Genomic DNA, 24,097 nt, shown 5'->3' with positions numbered 1-24,097 from the left:
CAAGCTTAAGTTAAATAAAAATCAAAGTTCTAAGTAGCTAAATGATACACTTATAATTTCAGTGCTTTTCTGCTTCTTGGGTAAATCATGACTGAACTCTTTGGTAAGGTTAATGCAGACTTGGCCATGGTTTGCAGGACATATTCCAAAAATCAGATTCCTGTAAAAATAAATGCATCATCTAAAAGGTACAAAGAAAATATAGCTAGCTAAAAATAAGAGTTACCAGTAGTTTGTTTTCTTTGATAACACACAGTAGTTTGGTCCACTGCCCAAATCGTTTTTTTCTAAGAAGGAAGGCACAGATTTTGGCATCCTTCACCAGATCCATAGAGGCTTCCTCAGAAGGCCACTGATGTCTCATTTTCTTCCCCTTTCCATCCTCCTCCTCTTCATCGTAGGATTCATAAGAGCTGCTCATAGCATCTGAGTCATAATCTTTAATAAAAGTGTAAAAGTGTTAGGTTAAAACACTTAGCCATGAAGCACACTGAAATAACTGAAAACCTCAAGATGGTTAATTTTAAGTGAAAGCTTTTGAAAGTCAGCCATGAAAAAGTTACTGTCTCAGTGCTTGTAATATCAGTGCATTAAGTTAATTAAAGACACTTTGCCAATATGAAACTTCATAGAAGACCCATGCAGACACCTTGCAAATTTTAACAAAACAATAAATTGGGAATACATAGCTAGAATTTCAGGTAGTGTTTAATTATTTTCAAAGCATTATTTGACATTGAGCTTCATTTCTTGCAGTTCTTTCACAGAAAAACATCTTCATCTTGCTTTAGCACATCATATAGAGAAACAAACACCCCATATGGCAAAGGTCATAAGAATACATTATGGGGCAGTAACTACTCACCATAATATTTCATATAATTCCCAAATACAGCCCCTGTACTGCTACAATTAGCATTCAATAGACAACGCTGTCCCTTGAACTACAGATTCTGATGGATGTAAAAGCATTGTCTTAAAATCTTCTGTTCTGTGCTTAGTCTCAGCTGCTTAATGCTGCTCCAAGTGTGGTGATGGAATGGCAAGCTTCCATTTTAATTAAACAATTTTTCTTCAGGCCTTCCATTTCCAACAATGCAGGCAGATCTAGCAGTACCCTCAACTAGAAAACTACTTTGCCATAGTCACAGAACCCTCTCTTCCACCATCCATACTTGTTTATGTGGGTATATATATGTAAAGCCCTTCAGATAATACCAGAAAGCCTGTTATCCACTGGCACATGTCTACATGGAGGAAAACTGACTGGATATTTTTAAAAGCTGAAATTGCACCTAAACATTTTGATATATTTTTAGACCAGAAAGTGGAAGAAAAACTCTTGTTTGCTTTAGCTAGGTCATTAGGAAACAGGTGAGATGCAGGAGGAGAATTGCAAAGACTGGGAAGAGGACGAGAGTGGCTTGCTGGAAAGCTCGTTCTGCATCAGTTCCCCCCCTATGTGCAGTCAGAATGGAACATACCTCACATCTCTGAATCAAAACTACATATTCTGATACAATTTCTGTTTTCATAAAAGTGGATGAAACAATATATTTTCATTCCAAAATGAAATGAAAGCAAAACTTACAGCCCTGGAAGCTTATTTTTATAACTGAATTGCCATTTCCCGGTCAATTCTGCTACAGGGGGTTTGGTTTGAGGCAGCTTCATATGGGCAAGTGGTAAAAGCCTCAGATGATTATCAGTGGGAAAACACTCAGTTTTTTCACTGTCTTTACAAAAATCAAGAGGAGAATGGAAAAGCTTAGGGCAAATATTTAAACTGACAGATTTGGAAATGTTTATTCGAGAGTATTTATTTTTGCATATTTATTTAAAAGAATACATAAGATCTAGTAGAACTTGCTGCTTAATCCTTCCTACCCCTGAAGAAGGAAAAAAAGCCTAAACAAAAACCCCCCAAATCCAGAACCAAACCAAAACACTCTCCCTGCTGCAACTCCTTTCAGTGCAGCTTTCCACAAACTTTCCCACAGAAACATCAGGAAACATCAGCAGCATGCCAGCCTGCTGGGCACAGAGACTGAATCACTCACATGGGGCTACCAAATACAAGGCTGTAAGGTCTGATCACTGAATCAGCTTCATCAAGAACATCTCCCAAAGGCACAGGCCATAGGACAAGTTGCCATAAACTGAAGGTGCTATCTCTCTGGGAACTTCTTTTTCAGCTCTTGGCTTTCCCTTTTCAAAAAAAGTAATTTGTGCCCATAGCCTTCTCATCCTTTCTTCATATTCAGTTGTGATCTTTGTTGCAGCTGCGCCATGTCACAATGTTCTTGTTGATGTTCGATCCCTTTCTACAATATTCTTTTACCTCCTTTGTGGTTTTGCCTTGGTTTTGGCAAAAATATGACTCTAAAACATTTTTTTTAAGGTAAGAAGCAGGAGTGAGAACTCACTGCTCATATGTTGAGATATGGTTACACTATTTTGGTGGAATTTCTCTGCATCATTACTAATGAGATTTTTCCATTAAGAAACTACCTTTTGAATGCAAGAGTGTCTGGAGGCTAAATTTTATCAGTTTAACTTGAAACTTAACTGTAGGGGGAGGGGGGACAATCTTCAAGTATATTCTACCCAAGAGAGTAGAGCTGGGTCATGTTTCTGCACTCTGAAGATGGGAAGTTTGCTTGACAGAGACTTTTCTATCAGAGGACAACATTTTTAAGTGCATCAATCGAACGGATGAAAAAACTGAATCTGTTTCAAGACATTGTTTTTCTTCCCTGTTGAGAACATGATTTAACTTTTTCATATTGGAGTAAAGAATGTTTCACCTTGGATAAAATTACAGGTCATCCCTTTGCCTATACAGAAAAGTTGATTTGGTTCTGACTGTAAGCCCCATGCAACAACCTTGCCTTATTACTACCAAATTTACTTGGTTAAATCATCAGTTTTGCCTCACAACACTGAAGCCTATTATTTATTTCCTTACAGCAAGTTCTACCAGTTTCCAAAAAAAAAAAAAAAATCATAGAAAGTGCTGATTGGGCTTTTGCAGTAGAAACTGAAATTCTGCATGTTTAACACTACAGGTATTTCCTATGTGGCTAACAAGCATTCCAAGTGCAGATTTCCTGTTAGCCATAAGCAGTGCCTCAGCACAGGGACTCTGCTGGCACTGCAGTTGCAGTTTTATCCAAATCTGTTTCTAGGAGGCTGAAAGCCAAAAGAGCTTCCGAGACTCCCATCCTGACCCAGGCTAATGGGATCTTTGGGGACCTGTTGCCTTATCCTGCTCATTAAATACTCCTCACGTCTCCCTTCTTGGTTTGTGGAACCCTTGGCCAGATGCAGAGCTTCTTGTGTGACTCACACCAGGAAGGATGCCCACCCTGAAGTGCTCATATCAACCCTGATGAAACTTGGCTCCTCTTCCCCACATCCTGCTTCTACTTCCTTGCTTTCCAAACTGCTCTATCACATCCAAAACGAGGTTTCCAGGCTCTGAGACACAAACTAGCATGTGGAGAAAAATGTCACTCTCCCCAAAACAAAGTGCACTTATTAGGTCTATTAAAGTCTCAGAGGGTAAGGATGCACTGATACAACACATTCCAATGATGCTAATCTACCAGGTTCTGTGTATTTTGCACTTTCTGATTGACCTCTTTAGACACTGGTTTTTCACCTTCGCGTTCACAAAAACTTCCCACTGTTATGGGGTGAAAGTCACAGTGGACTTTCATAGGATTTTCAGTAGTACAGTCCTAAAACTAGTCTGTAATATTTCAGGCATATTATAGAGATCAGTAGCTTTTAATGGAGAGAGTTCTCAGACAAGTCATACATACTCTTGCTTTCATCTACATGCATGCACTTATTTACAAAGCAATTAGAGAGAAAGTTATGGATATTTCATTTTCATGACCATGTTCTGCAATTCTCTTCAGTGCTTGTTTACTTTTACAGGTAATACATGTGGTATATAAGTCTCCTTGCTATTAATGACATTACAAAAATATTCAATAGGAATATTTACTTTAAATAATTGTATCTAGCTCAATATATGCATTCCTGCACTACTTCTACTTCAGGCCCTTTTTTCTATTGTCTTCTCCATCTGAAATATTTCAAACAGCTAAGGTTATTTCCTTTAATATTCTTTGGTAGTTGACTTTGATTACCACAACTGGATTTAGTGAATGTTTTGCATGAGCGAAGATGTATTACTAATTGCACGTTGAACTTAAAAGCAACTTCATTACCAGTGAGGAAAGGAATTCTTTAAACACAATTTTTAAGTTATGATAAAGTTCAGAACATAAAAAAATACAACGAAATCTCAGCAAGTCAGATGCTAAGTTGCATTAACAGAGCTTTAAATGTCTTGATATATATATGTGTGTGTGTATATATATGTATATATACACACACAGCTAAATTATGGGATTATTAATGAACTTTTAAGCCTGATATCCTGAATACTTTTATGCATTTAAATGGTTAAGTACAATAAGAAAAGAGCTTCATACTTTGTCTAGTTTTTCACTAGGTGATATTTTAGCAGTGCTATTAGTACTTGCATTATTAGCATTTTTCTGCCTGAGCATGGCTCTTTTTTAATGACAAAACCCAAGTCAGAAGTGCACTGGGTTACAGGGTCTAGCAGGACCACTCTGCAGCATTTCAAGGAACGAAATGAAGAGTGATTCTGCTGCTCTTCTAAGTCCATATGTTCTTTCATTTGATTTTCAGTACATGACACTCTTTGTTACCTTCAATTTCTTAGGTTAATTGATAGATTAAGTTGCTAGATAACATCAGTTTGTGCAGTGTACAGATTAATAGCATTTTAGTTTTAAGGTGACTCCCATGCATATTTTAAGAACAGAGAGATAATTTAAAAGAATTAAAATGGCTACAAAATAGGGAACAATCTGCCTTTAATCTCTGGACCATAGAAAATAATGATTAGTGATAAATCAGCCCTACACAAATAATAAATTACCCCGGCCTGTAAAAAAGCAGAAAAAAGATGGTTATTGACTGATCCTGCATAAAGGTCACAGCAGTCATTCCAGTGTTTCATCGGGGTGCTCTCACCACATCTCCACTGAAGTGCACAGGTCTTTGTGGAAGTATTTGGGTGTGAAAAAGAACATTTGGGTGTTGCAGAAGGACATTCTGGTAGACAGCCAGAGGTAGCCCTCTGCCTACTGCCCTGAATGAGTGGTCACAAAAATACAGTCATGGGCATCACACATGGCTTGTGGGAGCTGCTGTGACTAATTCATCCCTTTCCACAGTGTGTCATCAGAAATGCTGCAAATCACATCTTTCCAATAATTCATTATTTTCTTTTTATATCTCTATTTTAGCAAGCAATTCAGGGCAATAGAGGCACAGCAGGCAGATGTGCAGGTCAGTACAAGTTTCTGAGACCTCCACGTTCACAGTGTGATCAATTCAGAGGGGTTTACTCTGGCAATATTTAACTCTGGATTCCTGGTCCAATGCCCCCACTGTCTGTGTTTCAAAGCAGTCTAAAAGGTTAATGGCTAATTTGGACCTTCTGTCTCGAAGAGCTGCTGAGACCTGTTTAAGTGCTCCTCACTGAGCACCAAATTTAGTTTTCTGTAAAAGGAGCCTGGCTTGAGCACACCAAAACACTTCTGCAAACCAGTCCAATGCATGGCCAGTGAGGATTACCAGAACTGGCCCAAACTGTCAAAGCAATGCTTACAACACACCACCACAGCACCAACAGAGATGGAGTTCTCAAATACTAAAAATGCAGAAGGGCACTGGAATTACCAATTGCTCAGGAACTGCCTGGAAATATCTTACTCACTGGAAGTGATGTACTCAGGTGCCTTCCCAGGACTAAGTGGCACTGCCTCTTCATAATAGCCTTCAGGAAGGGAAGATGTTGGCAGTGGTGGAGGCCCATTATCTGGTGGCTAATGAAAAAAATAGGAAAAAGTGATTACAGACCAATAAACACAGACAGAACATCTGCTCATGATCAATGCCAATGCAACCAGCTTCATAAGCCCTGCTCTTGTGACTATTTCTTATGTTAACTATCTCTAAAGACAAGGCTCTGGAGGGCTCAATTAAATATTCTGAAAGGTAGTATCTTCTAGATGAGAAGCAAGCCCAATCTCAAGTCCCTCATATGTTGCTACTATTAAACAATAATAATTAAAGGTTCAGACTTGTAGCATTAAAGACACATAATTATGCTTCATAACATACTGATACATTTTTAAATCCGTCATTATCATCCAGACCTTTACCTCTACTCACCATAAGGAAACAAAACCTTCTTGCACGTCCTCCAAGTGAATCCTTTGGAAATAACAAACACTGTAGAAACCTACTTGTCATTGCTAAGGATGGCAAAATTAATGGAACAGACACATTAAAAGAATTTTTCTCTTCAACAGCATTAAGTGGTTAAAATGATGAAAAGATAACAGTTCTCCACTTAAGAACTGGAAATCCAATGGGTCTATATAGGAAAAAGATTTCTACGCATAGACCACTTTACAGTTTTAAGGCTTATTTATTAGTGTTTTACACATAAAATAATTCACATTACAGCAGCAAACAGCAGTTTGGTTGGACATTTTAGAAAATTAAATAGCCTGGCCTGGCAGAGCCTAAGGACAGAAAATTGAACCATATTTTCATGATAGGTGTATTTTTAATGGCAAATTAATTCTTAATATATGTATTAATGTTTATAATGCCATTTCTACATAGTGAAAAGTGAGCTACAAACAAGGAAAAGTTAAAAACATCAAGAAACTATTACACAATAAACTAAATATGTCAAATACTAGGTCAAGTTCTAAAATGCTTCTTTTAAATATAAACCTGTCTTAAATTTAAAACTGACCAACTGTTGGTATGTTGATTTAATAACAAAGTAAATGTAGTACTCTATGACTTCTTCCATATGACTTTACTGTTCTATTTTCTTAACAAGTACCAAAACAACTGCATTTTATGGAACGCATTCATATTTGCCACAGGTTTTAGTTTCATATTTATGTATGAGAGAAAATACTGAAGCCTTTTTTCAGCACCAATGGTTTATTGCATGATTACAAAAAATTAAACTTGCAAGCAGAGTTGCATTTCTGCAGTAACACTTCCTCAATACATCTTTCTTTTTTAATTTTTTTTTTTTTTTCATGTAATGACAGAGATGCAATGGTGCTGGTCTGTACTGGACTGATCCAGTGTAAAGGGAGTGAATGGAGACACTGAAGTGAGAAACTGGTCAGACACAGACACTTTTGGACTCAGGTGAGCTGACCAGTCTAGCAGTGCCTTCTTCCACATCACACACGAGGCCACAGGGACTATGCTCCCCTTCTGCTGCAGACCTGAAGTTACCTGGGAGGAGCCTGAGCTTTAATAACATGCGCCATTAACTGTAGTGAAATTACTTCTGTGGGCACTTCCAGGGCTGGATTCATCTTTGAATATTTCAAAGCTAGACATCTCCAAATCTCAGTGCTGATTACACACCCACGCCAGTCATCTAATTCTTAACACCATCACTAGGATGAGTCCCACCCTTAGAGTGCTCTGTAGTTAAATCTGTATCAAGTAGGTTATTCCACCTTGCAGGTAAGAGCTTGTGCATTCCCAGTGTGCAGGAAGGCAAGGAGCTAGAGACTAACCCTGACCTTCAGCTCATCCAGCATGGACTTACCTTTGCCCACCAACTAAAACCAGAAATTTTTTCATGAACAATGAACTGATTCATGAACGCAGAAATTCCTGGTCAGATTGACATTTACACTAATATTACTTCCATTATCAAATGATACAGCCAACTTCTTTGGTCACAATTTCAAATTACAGCTGGCAATTTCTGTTACCTGCAATGTGAACCAAATGAGATTTCCTCAAAGACCAGCTTTACTAGAGAAATTATCAATCAAAGAAGCAAAATAAAGAAAAAATATGGCTTTTAGTGTAGTGACACCGTAATTTTGCTGAAAAAAAAATCAAATTGACAACTTGCACATCATGACAAAATAAACGAGTCTTTCAAGGTTAGCTGCAGCTGCACAACAGGCATAAGGGACATTAAAAATTATTACATGTTTGTTACTGTTGGAAAATTGACAGCAATTTCAAATTGCTCTACACATATCTCCTCTGTGTGAAGTGCTAAACATAAGAGGTGGAACTGCCTCCAGAGAGCTGATTTTTCCTCTTCACACAAGTGGGTAGAACCTTGTTCTCATTAGTTGGGGTCACAGTTTGTTCCTGGGGCAGTATAGATTCATACCACGCATTTCATCAGACAAATTAATTTCTCAGTCTAGCCTTTAACCATTTTTTCCATCAGGTGTACACAATATATGACATTCCTATCATTATTGAATTTCATTCACCCAGGAAATACATGTCCTGAGTCATTCCAATTTTGACTTGACAGAGCACCAAGGTTTCAAAGCTGTATTTTATCCAGGGACAAATGAGAGGTTCCAATAAAGATCAGGAGGAAAAAAAAAAATCCTTGTTTTTAGACAAAATGTTATTCAGAAAGAAAGAAAAAAAGGAAATGAAACACAAATGGTGCTTGTCTGATTTTGACCCTGCTGGAGCACCAGTTACTTCATACAGCTGGGGCGGGCTGGGCTGGGCTGTGCAGCCAACGTCAACACAGATGGAATCCATTCCTGAATTAACTGGGCCCTCCTCTCTTAAATGCTTTTTGCAGTGCTTGCCATAACAAAGTTGAAAACAATTATAAAAAAAAGTGTTTTTTTTTTTTAAGGCAGAAACAGAAACATCCAACATTAAATACTTTCTGATAAAAGCAAGGCTGGTTTAATGTTTGAAAAAAATACAATTGATTAAATACAAAATAAAAATATCTCACTCAAATCTGTACTATAAGCAGCTACATCTTTTGGCAGCTATGGAGTATATGAGCTTGACCATCAAGATACATAAAAACATATATGTATTCATCCTGGTAAAAGTTATTAATATTTACAGTTCTTTAATATTTTTACTATTGCTAGTTGTATTGTTTTGTTCTTTCCACTCAGCAATTTTTACCGGAAGAATTTTGATGAAGTTATGAATTATTAAGTCTTAGTTTTTCAATAAGTTTTCAGTAGTTCACCTGAAAAAATAAAAAGGCCATAAAACCCACAAAATTATTTACATATTCTATAAAAAGATTAAATCTAAAAGAACACTAGAACAAGTGTAGCTTGAGAAGTATCAGGAGGAAAAACCTGGCAACCTGCAAGGAAGACATTAACATAAATTTCTTTTTTCCTTTTTTGTTTTGTTTTGTTTTAATGACAGGCAAGACAGAGAAGAAACCTAGAGAATGTTGCCTCTCAAGATGAATACCTCTCTCAGTCACAGAAATAAGAAATGAGAAAAGAAACTGACATTACTTTTATCTCCTTAGAGGAAAAGGAACAAAGATGTAGTATGTTGTTGTCATGAAATCAGAGACTGTATTGTGCACAGGGTGCCCAAATGCAGCCTGCAGGATTGATTGTTAAGAGAAAAAAACAAAATGGTAAAATTTGTTATCCTACTGGACTCTGAAATACACTTACATGGACACTTTAATTTAATGGTATATTATGATCTTCCCCTCCACCTGCCCACTCGTATTCCACACACCACAAATAAATTCTTTCCTCCTTTATTCTATGAAGAACATCCTATGCTATCTATTTAATATAAAATGTACCTCAAGTGTCCTACACTACTTTATTTTCCCCCTTCTGTCCAAGGGTACTGAGCAAGATAGGCAATAACTTTTACTTTATAGATGGTCTGTCTGATAATCTGGTGACAATATGGAAAGCAGTCTGAAACACAAAGGAAAATAAATGTCAATGCACAGAGGCCTGAGGATATTAAGTCCCTTTATATCCCAATGAAGACTTACACTCTGTAGAAAATAGAAAGAAATACCTTCCTTTATACAATAATTTAGGATGTGGAGATTTCCAGTGCAAAGCAGAGCCTGTCAGTAACCTGTGCTGCAGGCAAACACTGCCAGCAGCTCAAGTGCCACATTTACCTGTGTGTTATCACATCAGCCACCAGTTTGGATGCAGCTGGGCTGTGGAGCCAGCTGATACAGCTGATACATAACCCCTGGTGCTGAAGGCAGCACCATGGCAATGGAAACAGGCTCACATGCTGGGGATGTCTCAGAAAGCTGTTCTGGAGCAGGCAGGCAAATCTGGGCTGTCAAGAAGAAACTCTGACATGGGCACAAGTCATTTGCTCTTGAACAAGCTTAGACCTGACCTCTGCATCTTCAGCCTGGACAGGGGGTGAAGAGTATGCATACATCTATGATCCCTAACTCAACATGTGAAAAAAATGGATGTCCAGAAAGCAAGATGAACCAACAAACTGTGTAAAATACAGTTCACTGTATTACTGAGTGTACATTTCTTTGTTGGGCTTTTTTTATAACACTGTAAGGGTTGGAAACTGGGCATTAGTGCTTGCCATGCTATGACAACCCTTAAATAAATTCAAAATTGTGTTAAAGAGAAATCACTGTTTATTGCCAGCAGTTGAGGACCTGGATAGACCTTGGATTTATTCAGGACAAAAGTGCTAACTTTGTGGGACATTAAGACCATACTGAGATGTGCAGTATTAGCCTGAGTGTATAGAAGGAAAAGCTGAGAAATGTTCATATGACCTCTGCTTCGTATTCTAAGGTCATTATTTCTGAGCTTGTCAGCTGAAGCCCACAAAACCCGGAGCCAAATAATGTGCAGGAAGTCTAACAACTTATCTTCCCAGATCTGAGCTTGAAAGACAGCAAAAATAGCCAGACAGCTACAAAACTTGATTTTTGGAATGGAGTAACCCTGTGAGTCCCACCAGAACAGGGTAAGATGGGCTGTTGGTGTAGTCCCACCTGACCATCTCTGACTGGACATGCAATTACAGCACACACCTCTACAATGCCAGCACTATCAGGAAAAAATCAGAAGGGATTCCCAAAAAATCAACAACCAGAGTTTGACACGATGGGAGGCCCAGCAATATGAATCCCATGAACAGCAGAACTGGTCCCCCACCAGCTCCCGCAGTGCTGAACAGATGAGGGCAAGGGGGAAAGTAGTGGAAGTGCCCACCAGGCAGAGGATGAGTGTAAGCTCAAGTGGAGCTTCTCCTTAGGGGGTGATCCTGAACAGGGACTCGAGCAGGTTTAAGGTTAAGAACAGAAGGCACACACTTGGCACACTGTCCTCCAGGGAGTGGAGGAACATCTGACACAGCCTGAGAGCTGTCTGCTGACTCGGGGGTGAATGCCTAATTAAAGGTATCACTGGAAAAGTGCTTAGCACGTACAGTGACTACAAACAGATCACAGCATCAGAAAGCACAGCCTGATGATGGGAAAGAGATCTGAACAGACTTGCTCATGTTAAAGAATGAATCAGGGCGTCCTATGGCTCCACAGTTTGATCTGAAGATTGTCTGGAGAGCATTTACACATCTACCTCACCAGGAGCTGAGTTATTATTTCATGAGATACAAAAGAGCTGCTCAGATACCTGAATAACCCATTCACTTAAGAAAGAGCATGGCCAAGAATGCAATGAAGAGGACCAAGTGGAAATAGAACTACATAGTATATTGACCAAGTAGAAAACCCAGTTGGTTCTTGCATCTCTGATGGCACTATCAGTCTGCATCCAGACACAAATTGTCTCAGTTTTTGCTATTGTATGTAATTACACTTGAGATAGTAAATAAAAACAAGAAGACTGGAGCATGGAATGCACCACAGAAAGGACAGGTAGCTGGAAAGAGTTACACCCAAACTCTGTGGAAGATTGAAATGAAAATAAACTCCAGACTCAACGGAAGGAACAGAAGATCTAACAAAATAATTAAAAGAGAAAGGGAACTAGCCAGAAACAAAAACAAGGTATTTCTGTATCATTCATAATTTATAATAAAAGATTATTACACAGACAGTTGGAAGCATCACTCAGACAAAACAACAGACTTGACTCATGTCAAGCAAAGGGTCTGTGTGTACCAAGAAATGAAATGGGCTTTAATTAATGCTAGGGAACACTTTCATACATATTACATGAGAAAGATTAATCTGAATTTTTAGCAGCATGGGGCTCTCAGTCTGAGTTGTTTATTGTGACTGTGCTCAAAGAAGTGTCCGTACTCTCCAGAAAGAACAAAATCACCTTTCTCTTCCAGCATTTAATGAACTCATCCAAGTGTGTGACATGCAGTGAGGACAAGGCAGTACAGTGATTAAAGTGTAAGCAACACTGTTTCCACTGGAACAATATTGTCTAAGGGCCTGAGCACTGCATCAAATTAAAACAAGAGGAGACTTGGTACTTACTGGCCTAATTCCTTCCCCCTGTATTTGTGCACAGAACATTAATGAGCATAACCAGGAAAGCAGAAAATCTGGTCCCTAACTATCAACACAGGGAGGGGGCTATATGGACAGGTATAGTATAGAAACAAGAATTTAAAAACCTGAGGTCAGAAGTGTGAGCTTGCTACAATAAATGGTGGAACAATATCCTATGAAATCTGTGGCATTAGTAATTCAGTATTTTTCTTATAAGTAATTTTAATAATTTTCTTATAAGAAGGTTAAAGTTCATCAGTATTTAGTTTTTAAAAAGACAAAAGGGCAAATAGCTTCACAATGATCATAAAAAGAATTTGGTGAAGAAGTTCAATTCTACTCTAACTCATTTGGTTTAACTGTAAATTCCACTTAGAGGCAGCTGAGAACAGCTCATTCTGGCAGCTTACACCTGAGGAAAGTTTTGAAATATGGTGATGTGTATTGCTATAAATGTATACTATAAATTAATTGAGAAGGTAATTCCTTTAAGTAAATTTTTTTGTGGTACCATTTGCAAACGTGAAATAAATCAACAAAAATTCACCAACCTCAACCATGGAAAACAGGAATGGCAACTAGAGTGTCCTACAAGACACTGCTAACATAAAAAAGAGCTGGTATACATTTCTTCATCCTTATTCTTTGTGCAATCACATATTCTATTCCACAAACCCAACATGCCCAGATGGCCAAGAAGGTCAATGGCCCCTGGCTTGGATCAGCAACAGTGTGGCCAGCAGAACCAGCGCCGGGATGGTCCCCCTGTAGTCACCACTGGTGAAGTCACAGCTATAATCCTCACAACAAGAAAAACACTGAGGTGCTGGAGTGAGTCCAGAGCAGGGCAACAGAGCTGGGAAAGAGTCTGGAACTGAAGTCTTAGAGGCTGAGGGATGTGGGGGTGTTCAGCCTGGAGAAAAGGAGGTTCAGGAAGGACTCCATCCCTCACCTGAAAGGAGGCTGTAGCCAGGTGGGGCCAGTCTCTTCTCCCAAGTAACATTTAACAGGACAAATGTGACAGTCTCAAGTCATGCCAGGGGAGGTTCAGCTATTAGAAGGGTGGTCAAGCACTGAAACAGGCTGTCCAGGGAAGCAGTGAAGTCACCACCCCTGGAGCTATTTAAAGTCATGTAGATGTGACATGGTTTAGTGGTAGCTCCAGGCAGACAGTTGGACTAAATTATCTTTTCCAACCTAAATGATTCTATGTCCAGAAGACTGCTGTTCTGGTCACTTATGATCAAAGTACATGATCCTCACACAGCAGGCACTTGTGAGAAATACTGATATTGGTCACTAGCATTAAACCACAGCTCAGAATGAAACCCACATATATACACTTTTCTTATACACAGTGGAATGAAATGAAACCTGAGAGGAATATGATTGGGATTACAAAGGATATCTGAAGCACACTATGGTGAGGGGGAAAAGGACCTACTTAAACACACAAAGACTGGCAAATAACTCTGGGGTGGTGAAACAACTTTAAAATTGAAATAGTGGGTTAAAGAAACCTAAGCGCTAGTAAATAGATTTTGGTAGGTTTCTGAATGGGTTAATAATTTGTCACTGCCTGCAGTAAGAGTAACTGCACTGATAATTTAAAAAAAGGCCTCTTTACTTGTTCCTTTATGATGGAAGAACTTGCTCAGACGTGTTCAAGCTTAAGGTATAGCCAGCTCTGAATGAAACAAATTAATATTTGCTAAATTTATTTTTGCGGCTTTTGACTCTTTAAGGAAAAAACCTGAAAATTAATACTGTCTTAAGATCATCTTTAAAAGGAACGGGGAGTAACAACTGTTCTTCAGTATTAGAAGAAAAAGGTGGATGAAATAGAGATTCACAAGTATCTACCTAACACATGGACCCCTTGCTTCTGTTATGGCACTTCTTTCAAGGCATACTTCAGAAAAATCTCAAAAACTGGCACTTTTTTGGTTGCTGTGCAAAAAATGATTAATATAATTGGTGACATATCACCTCAAGAATCCTTTTGATTGCCAGGCGATTTTTCTTCTCCAAGGACACTGTCTCTTTTCAGCATCTTCTAATAAATGTCTAAGAGTTTACCTGCCAGGCAGCCAGATAAAGGGAGGCTGTCAAATCATTTTTCCACAATAGGAAACCCATTTATATGAAGCACTCCTACAGAGTGACAGTGTATTGTGCAGGAATGGGTTGGATGAAGATGACCCATTCTTTTGATTCGTATCTGCAGGGTTCTGGAATTTTGCTGAATATTTGTTGAGGTTAAATAATTATTAAATTGTCAATATTCCAAGAAAAACAAAGCATACACTCGATTTCACAGTGAAAACCATGCAAAATAGCTAAGTGTGCTGTTAGTGTTTGATTTTGTTGGACAGCACAGCGCAATGAAATCACCTACTGTCAGATATAATATGACAACCAAATGCTTAGAGGCTGGAAGTATTCTGTCACTGTCATGCTGCGGATAATTTATGCCAGTAATCCTCAGGCACATCTGAGCAGCAGGACGTGCCAGGTACTATCCTACTGCCTCAGTGGAAAACATACTTCAAGGCAACTCGGTGATAGTGCAATGATGGGATCCCAGGTGTTAAACCACCAGCAGCACTTTGAAACACACACAGAGCCCTGGCCCTGCTGTTCCTCCAAACCCATCACTGAGCCTGTCAAGAGCAGGGGAGAGCCATAGAAGTAGCTGCTGGTGTAGAGGTGGATGAGGCAGGCTGGAGACAAGCCCTGGCAGTGAGAACAGACAGGACCCAATTCAAACACAGTGATCTCCTGCTCTGCAGCTGGCCCAAACAAAGCTTCAGAGGTGCTGGCACCATTTCCCTGCTGGCAAGCTCCGAGTACTGCACCCAGACAAGCGGAGTCAGCTCTGTAGAGGGACTCAGCCTTGCCCTTAAGCTTCACATCCTTCACCTGCAGCGTTTACTTTGCCACACACCTAAAAGGGCTGCACACACTCTAGCTGACTAAAGGACGAGGGGATTTGGGCTCTCTACACCTGACAGAAAGTCTGCTAGACCAGATGTAGCCAAGGAAATGTATTAAAAAGAGAATTATTAAAAGACAGTGTGTGCTTAGTGATTTTCTTAATTCAAGTATACCTAAGGCCCAACTTTGTCCCTTCAAAGCCCACTGAGTACAGTGAAACTCTCCAGGTTCTAATGTGTTTTAATAACTGGAGACTTTGTTGAAACTATTAACAGTCTGTCTCTTAATAAAATGAATTTTATACTCTTTGTTCACAGGCTGATGAATAACAAAACTGATAGAAGATTTGGCCTGAACAAATATGCAGGTCTATTTACAGATTTACAAAGGAAACCTTGCACAGCACCTGCCCACACATAATTCTGGCTCCTGGCACTACTTTAAGGAGTATTGAATTCCTTCCCACCCACACATCTTTACATAAGTAGAAACTTAAACACCAATTCAGACTAAACATTTTTGAATGCAGAAATCCTTGAGTGACATAAAGAGAAACAGTGGTGTAAATGAACCTTTAATTTTCATCACATTCAATAACTGATGGGCTAAACCCAGAGATTTTAAAACAGTGTATAGTTTATTTGAAGTTATTGATTCCCACTTCCAGTAAATTCCTATGCTCCATCAGCACAATGTGCTTTCATTGGAGGCTGAGACAATCACTGAATGTCACTTAGCAAGTGGAAAAACTTTCTGTCCTGAATAGCTGTCAAAAAGATGTGCCATACAGAATGACTTCCAACTTGCCATGTGAAGAAGGGCAAGCAGCAGCTGGACATTCCAGCCTCTGGTGGGCCCAGGGAATTTTTTTTGCACTCAGCTATGAAAACACGGTCTATGAAAAGTGGCTAGGAAAGGCAGCTCAGTATTTATATCACTGCAATCATGCACAGTTTTCATAGAGTTTGGCATCAGCTACAAATTTTTAGAACTCCACTGATTCAGGGTGGATAGAAAATCACCACACAAGAGCAGTAATGGATGGGAGAATTACATCTTGGCCACTGTCACTAATGCCCTGTGTATGAACAGAAAGAGAATTCGACAGTCTCTGAACATATAATAATGATAAGGGTTTAACAAAGAGACATCCAACAGTGAAAGGTTTCCAAAAAACAGCTAATGTTCAATTCCATCATATCAGTGTGACTTCAGGATAAGAATTCAAAGTCAGACTGGGGTCTGAGCTTACCACAGTGTTCAAAGGACAAAAAGTTGATGGCTTTGTCTCCCTTCCGATTCCTCCTGTCCTTTTGCAGGACAGCAGCAGTCTGTCATCTTTTTCACAAATTACAGTGTGCTACCATATTAAAATATCACCACTCACAACCTGTGTTTGGATACTGCAAGACACTGAGAGGCTTGGGACATCTTCCAGCTCACCTCATAGTGGCACTGACACCAGAAAGGGAGCAGCAGGAGAATTGCAGAAACACTGGCAAGAATCAGCTTCTAACAGTATGGAAAAACCTGATGAATTCACTGAGGGGAAAACATCCACAGTGTTACAGGCAGATCACAAGGGAGGGCCATGTTGAAATTCCACTTTGCCAGGCTTGGCATGGGAAGACCACACTGCAGACCAGCCAGCTCTAACTGTGTCAACTTCCATGGTAATTCCCACAGTATCTCAGAGAAATATTTTTGTTACTAAAAAATCCAATGAACTGCTGCAAAAATCAGTGCTGACCTTCTGGACCTAATTCATACTTCACACCATTTAACTTGCTGCAGCTGTACCAACTTTAGGGGAATTTACACATTAGTGTATGAGAAAGGAAAAAGAGATGAGTTGTCCTAAGAGAAACAACTTGAATCTTCCAAGCCAAACTGAACCCACACAAATATAAAAGAATGAGGATCTCAGATGGTTTCAGTTTATGAAGGTGGTACCTGAAGTCTACATTTCAAAGGCATGTGCATTTTGCATAATTTTCCAGCCTCTTCTGAACCCTTTTCCTTCTAATTTATGCTGTATGTATTTTGAATAAAATAAAAATAATCAGTTTCTGGCACTGTTCACCGTGAAATGGATTCTCTAAATTTCACTGCATATTAATAAGACTTCTTTTGCATCCATTAAATGCATAATTAATTTACAGTCACAAACCTAAAGCTGGCATTGCTTAGAGAGAAAGTAAGATTAAGGTATTCCACACAATACACATTTGTTGTGGTTTTTTACTTTTTTCAGCAGTCCATAGCATTTCACAAAAGGCTGGCCAGGAGTTGGATTTGATAAACTAGTTCCTATGTTCAAAAGATGCTACTGGCTTATATATCCCTCAGGACCAGGCACAAATGTGATAACAAAATAACACACTAAAATGAGTCAGAACATCAGCCATCCAGTTACTCTGACCTTGTAAACTGCATCTCTGCTTCCTGATTAAATGAATGTGGGTCTCCATGGATGCTCCTTATCACTGAGCACAAAATTTTCCACACAAAAATAAAGAGATGGACACTTTACCAGTATCTGTTCAACCTTCAACAGGCTAAACCATGACATGCTTACACTTCCCTACAAAAATGTTGGAAATGTTTTCTTCATCATATCTACAGTAAAGTCAGTATGAGAGAAGCACTGAAACTTGTTTACAGGTTTTTTTCTATAACAAGACAGCTGCTCCCAACTGGAGGATTGAATTACAGATCTCAATCAGTATCTTTACTATAAACACCTCAAGAGTAAGTGCATCTGCTTGATCTGAAGAGAACTTCCTACCCAGAGACAGGGCAGGAAAGGCACTAAAGACTTTAATTAAAAAAAAAAAAAAAGAAGGCTCCTTCCTTCATTTTAAAACACTGCACCTTCATTTTTCAGCTACTGAAAGGAGTCTTCTCATTAGGCTTGCTCCAGGAAAGGTTACCAATACAAGTGTAAGAAACAGTCTAGAACCTGTCGGCTTGCCCAGGCCAACCTCCAACACAGGAGAGGTCAACCTTTGAAATCACGGCTATGGTGCTCAGGCTTTTGTCTCAATTTTTAGTATCTCCAAGGATTGCCATTCCACAGCCTTTGCAGGTGACCTATTACCAGGCTTATTTCACCACAGGGAATTTTTTGACATCTCTCCTGCAGGCTGAACCGAATTACCTCCATCAAAGCAGAGGTGAGAGGAATAATTATTTCCCTGGACCTGCAGGCTCTTTTCCCTTGTAACCATTTCTGTTAGGACTTACCATAAATGCATCCTCTCTTGTATATATTTATATAATTAAATATAACACTCACCAGCCACTGCTGAGGTATTTCTGGCAGAGGCATTTGAGGAGGCGCCGGCAAACTGTTGGCAACTTCTTGCTTTTGGACATGTTCTTTTATTTCTAAACCTGTGGATGAGCAACAAACATCACTTAATACCTTGGTGGATGCAAATGGGATATTTTTTCCACATGTGGATCCCATGTGTGACTGTCACACACTGAAATCTGGCAGGCAGTTCTGATCACAGCACACCTCCCAAGTGCAGTTACTGAGGCAGGACTGGAAGAATGCTGGGAATTCAGGAATTTAATCAAGCAGAACAAACACATACTTGCTCTATATGATAATGACATATATGCTGTTTGGATCAACAAATACCAGACATTGAAAAAAAAATACAGGAAATAATTCTGAACTGCCCATCCATCTGAAACTCAAAGACTTCAACAACATTCAAACACTCTGCCAGGTCCCTGCCAGATAAAAACATTTATTGGGGGGACAGACCACATTTGAAAACATCCCAGTGGCACCATACAGTGAATAAAACATAGCCTGTGGGCAGTACGTGACCGGCTGCCTTTTTTCAGTGGAGATGATCAACCCGTGATGTTCCCATGGCACATTTTGGATGGGCAAGACTGTCTTGGAGAAACGAGCCCCAAACCATCTTTCATGCAAAGAATGGAGAAGAGGGTAGAAGAAGAGCCCCTGCCTGCCTGCTTTTCCTGAAAATGATGGTGAGAGTTCTTTGGCCAAGCCCACAGTGCCCATGTTCCCTGGGCTCCCTGCTGCCACCACCACCTCTGACCATGGAGCTATGGTGTGAACCTAAGTCCCAGGGGGTGCAGGATGCTGTGACATCCCAGCCTGGAGCACTGCTGAGGGACACTGCCCTAACTAATACACCATTAACAGAAATGCATACTAAGCATATTTTCCCACCATTTCCTTCTTACTAATTTTTTATTTTAATAACCTCATAGTTTTCCAGGTGAACTTGAAAAGGGAAAAGAATGAAGGTAAAAGCTGTTTTGAAGGTCCTTTGCATCATTGCTGCATCTCTCCCACAGAAGAGAAAAGAGGAATGACCAACTCCCTCTGTGTTTTTGGCACAATAATTTAAATCACAGTTGAGCTCCCTTCATAGAAACAGGATATTAAATATCAAAAGAAGATTAGGGTGCATCTCCTCAATGTTCTGGCAAAAATTCAGTCCATGGATTGTACCCTGCTTAACCCTAGACTGAATTTAGTTCCTAGTGTTTAGCTGTGTTTTTAAAATATATATTTACATAGCCAAAAGGATGCCTTTCAGTCAAGATCATGTAATTCTCAAAAATGTAATCAATGATGAAACATTTCTTGTCATAATATCCCAGTTCCACTGGCTGTGAAGTCATGGGTTGAAAATCAACACTGATATATTAAGCTGTCTCTAAAGACTACAGATTCTTCTTTCTTTCTACAAACCAATAGTGTGCTAAGTCTTGGGAAACATTTCTTCTTTTTTTTCCAGTTTAACTTTCACTCACTACTCTTTACATAGGATGAGTGATGAGTCCATATTATGCCTGCCATCCATATCCATGTCTCCCATGCTTTCCATAACAACCAGAAGTCATATATGAAGGGATTTTTACTGAAAAAACTCCAAACTATTCCAACTGAATACTACTGACTCTGTACAACTATTTTCCCCCAGTTTTCATGTATGTGTGTTTAGTCAAGTACCTGCTCTAACATTTAATTTCTTCTACCAACTTACACTGCAAACGGAGTACTACAGGTTTAGGGCATCAGGTGCCCTTAAGCAAAACAGGCAATATTGATAGTCATATTAAATTACTAAATCCAGTAACAGCTCTTACTCCAAAATAAACTCTTTGTGTCTTTGTTTTTTAGAAGAAAGTTTGAGTTTTAGAATGAAATGCCAAGTGTTTTCTTCAGACCTACAATCCACTGGGCAAGCCAAGGCTCAGGAAATAAAATAAGGTTTATAGCTTTGCCAGCTATTCAGAATAACCACTGGTTTGGATGAAGGGCAGGTTGAGGCCAAGCAGCTATGACCTGAAGAACATATCTGCCTGGCCCAGATCTCTGTGCTTGACAGATATTAGATGAAGAACACAGTGTGCATTTAGGGGAGATGGAACAAAACAAGGCAAAAGATTCCTAAAGAATTCCTCAAGTAAGAACTCACTCAGTTTTAAGTGTTTTACTGAAACCCAACCAGCCCACCACAATAATTCCACACCTTTACAAAAGAACCCATAACTGTTCATTTCCAGATGTTCTAATGAAGCCAGCCAGTTCCCCAGATCCATCATTACCATAGCCCATCAAAAAATCCTGTTGTATTCACCCTGTTGATTTTTGCAAATGCAACTCAAGAGCTTGAACTCAGCATAATCCTCAAGCCTCTTAAACTGTGCCAGCAACCCAAGAGTTCTCATGGAGTTGTGTGGGTGGAGTAAAACAACAATTTGAAAAACAGACTCCAAATGATAGTTCATCTTAGTTGCAGAGTACTGTGGGTTTATATAGCATCTTTTATTGCTTTTGATTTTAATGAAGAGATGAATAGTTTCAAAGGGATGGGAGTACTGAATGTTATAACTGATAAAAAAAGCAGCAGGGTCGGCTCCAGTAAAGTACATGACTCCCTGGGTAGTTTCACAAACGCTCAAGGCCAGGATGTGATGGCAGAGCTCCCAAGGAGGCAGTTCCTCTCCTTCCCTGCCTCGTTCATGTCCCTGCACCAACCTCTGCTTTGAGCCAGCATAAGCATGTGTGTGGCCTTAGGTTGAACCGGACCAGGGAAGCGACACTGGTTAGGACTAAATGAGAGGAAAAAAAAAAAAAAAAAAACCAAAAAAAAAAACAAATAATGTTTGTGCTAGCAGAAAGGCAGAGACAATACAAGAGTAGCCTGGGGAGAGAAACTGGATGCTTTTTTAGAGGCCATGCTGGCTTAAATTCTATTCAATTACATAAACTAGAGTTTATAGACATATAAATCATAGTCCTATGATCTCTTATTTAACGGAACTATGGGGTTTCCTTAATTCTAGCTTGAACTAGAGCATATCTTTTAGAAAAATATTCCATCTTGATAAGATGCCAGCAATGGCATGCAGAACTTGCTAAATTCTTCCATTAGTTCATAACTTCAGTGCTCAAAACATGCTTTATTTCCACTTTGAAACATTCAGCCATTGCACTTACTGTTGTGTAAGTCTAGGAGCTTGTTCTCAGTCATTCCTTTTCTGCATAAAGATTCATTATGACACCTCATTTTGCATAATTTGAAGGCATATTTCTGGATCCTTTAATCACTTTTACACCTTTTCTTTGAAATATCTACATTTGGTCTCCTTGAACGAAGGCACTAGAGGTGAGTAAGATGTTCCAGTAACAACTGCACTGAGCAAAGCCCTACCACTTAATACATGGATCTCATAGGGATCCTGGTGACGGATGGATCCTGTAATTTGATACAATGGATCTTGTTACAGAGCCTGCAGTAGGCTTTAAAACCTAAATGGTAAGTGCTGAATAGTGGAAAGCTCTGGTTCTGGGGTCTTATCTGTCACCACATGTAGAGACATAGACTGAGCACACCTAGGAAGGTGCCCTGGCACACAGAAATTGATTTTCACGCAGTTAAGGCTTCTCACCCTCAAAATGACTTTGAACTGGGAGCAGATCTTTGCCCGAGCTAACTCCCACATCATGCCTAGGAACTGATGGAGGAGACAAGTCAGCTCAGGCCAAACCAAATGCAAGGATCACTCCACAATTTAACAGCATAAATAATTGACCTCTAGAGTCCAGAAACATACTCAGCACTGTGAAATTGAGTTTTTTGTCCTGGAACACCACCACAATCTCAAAAGAAAGAACGTGACAACCTTTCCCAGCATTTTTGAAGATGGCAACAGAATGGCACCGGACTTACAGAAAAAGTCAAACGTTTTTCTTAATAACTCCAGTTGTAAAGATTGCAAGAAGAACATGTAGTGTCAGCTCAGCATTGGTGAGGTTAGCTAATATTTAAATACGGCTGCTTCTAAGCATATCAAATTGCAGGTTTGCACCTAGAGATTTTTGGGGAGTTTGGTGCATTTTGATGAGTTTTTGGAGCGTGACAACTCCTTCCACAATATGAGAAATTAGTATCTGTCTTGTTCTCTCAGTATGAAATAGAAACAGTGGTGGGTCTTTAAGAATGTTGAAATGGAAAGAGGACAATCATTACTTTAAAGATCTCCTTGGACTTGAATCCCATGGCAGAAACTATTTCTTTAATAAATGGAGGCAGCACTGCATCAAGCAAGACCATATCTTTCTAGCACCAGAGAAGAAACAAATCACAAGAAATACAACTGCTCACAATGTGGCATTTTTCTTCAACAAACTCTGGTATTTTTCAAAAATCTGAACTGGGGGTTTACACTGGCAGTACTTCCATCTAATGTAGTGCAGACAGAGGTCTTAGATGTCACTGCATACAGGAAAGTGTGGTAAAAATATAAGGGCACTGTTAGAAAAAATAGTGAGGGATGTTCTTCACTGAAGTTCTGTGGAAAGGTTCCTGTACACAGTGAATCACTTACGTTGCACTCAGGTCCATAATCTTGATGGAGACAAGCAATTGTGCAATAAAAACGGTTTTAGATAGGAAGAAAACAAGAGAGTGAGTCTAACTGCAAAATGCAATCCAAACATTCTGACAACCATTTCCTATCTCTGGCTTGGCATTCCTGTATCAGTTACGCACCAGACTCTACCTCAGTATCAAGACTTTTGATGGATTTGGGTCATTTGACACAGATGAAATGGTGCTGTGGCCAGCACTCCCTGACATCAAAACTCACAAACAGCATTAGTGGCACAATTTAAATGAAGTAGCCACTCTATCAGCAGAAGTGAAAACATTCTACCTAGGAAATAATTATGTGGCTGGGTTCACCCATTTGCACCCAACACACTTCTAAGTGTGCTTTTTGCTGTATTTTACTGCTGGACACAAAGGAAAGCATTCAGGAGAGTTGCACTTTGGCTTCACCCTGTCTGTCTTTCTTCAATTTAGGGCTTGTCTTCAGCTCTTAAAGTTATTTCACTGAGCACAGACTTATTCTGTGCCTTCTGCAAGCAAGAAAACACACCCCAACACTGACCTTTTGATGACTGTATCCTCAGGAGAATGTTAGTTATTACTGCCTTCTTCTCCCTGACAGTGGAAGTTAGATATTCATGGTCCAGAAGTTCAAGAAACAGGCGCAGCTCAACTATTAACTCTTCCATGGCTGAAAGACAAAAAAAGGAGATTTACTTTTTCTGAAAAGTCCCATTGGGAAAAAAAAGATAAAAGTTAGTTCTCATTTATCCATATTCATACTTATTTTCTAGTATTTGTTAAAAATGTATCGTCCTCCCTGATGAAAAAAGACTTGAACATTATTAAACATTAACAGAACCAACAGAAT

General features: G+C 39.3%; 1 protein-coding gene across 2 annotated transcripts in view; it reads right to left on the bottom strand.

Moving 5' to 3' along the window:
• Window positions 1–23,915, bottom strand: part of AFAP1 (actin filament associated protein 1) — a 61,337-nt gene extending 37,422 nt beyond the window's left edge. For both annotated transcript variants that reach the window (XM_062493361.1, XM_062493362.1), the window contains exons 1-4: window positions 23,789–23,915; window positions 18,633–18,730; window positions 5,828–5,936; window positions 227–438 (exon numbers count right to left, since the gene is read on the bottom strand). In XM_062493361.1, the coding sequence (XP_062349345.1) occupies window positions 227–438; window positions 5,828–5,936; window positions 18,633–18,730; window positions 23,789–23,915 (546 nt within the window). The remainder of the gene's footprint in view (window positions 1–226; window positions 439–5,827; window positions 5,937–18,632; window positions 18,731–23,788) is intronic.
• Window positions 23,916–24,097: the final 182 nt, after the last annotated feature.

This window comes from Cinclus cinclus, chromosome 5 (assembly GCF_963662255.1).
Source record: "Cinclus cinclus chromosome 5, bCinCin1.1, whole genome shotgun sequence".
Classification (NCBI taxonomy): domain Eukaryota; kingdom Metazoa; phylum Chordata; class Aves; order Passeriformes; family Cinclidae; genus Cinclus; species Cinclus cinclus.
Note: the sequence above shows the minus strand (reverse complement) of the source record. Positions and strands in the feature narration are given on the sequence as shown.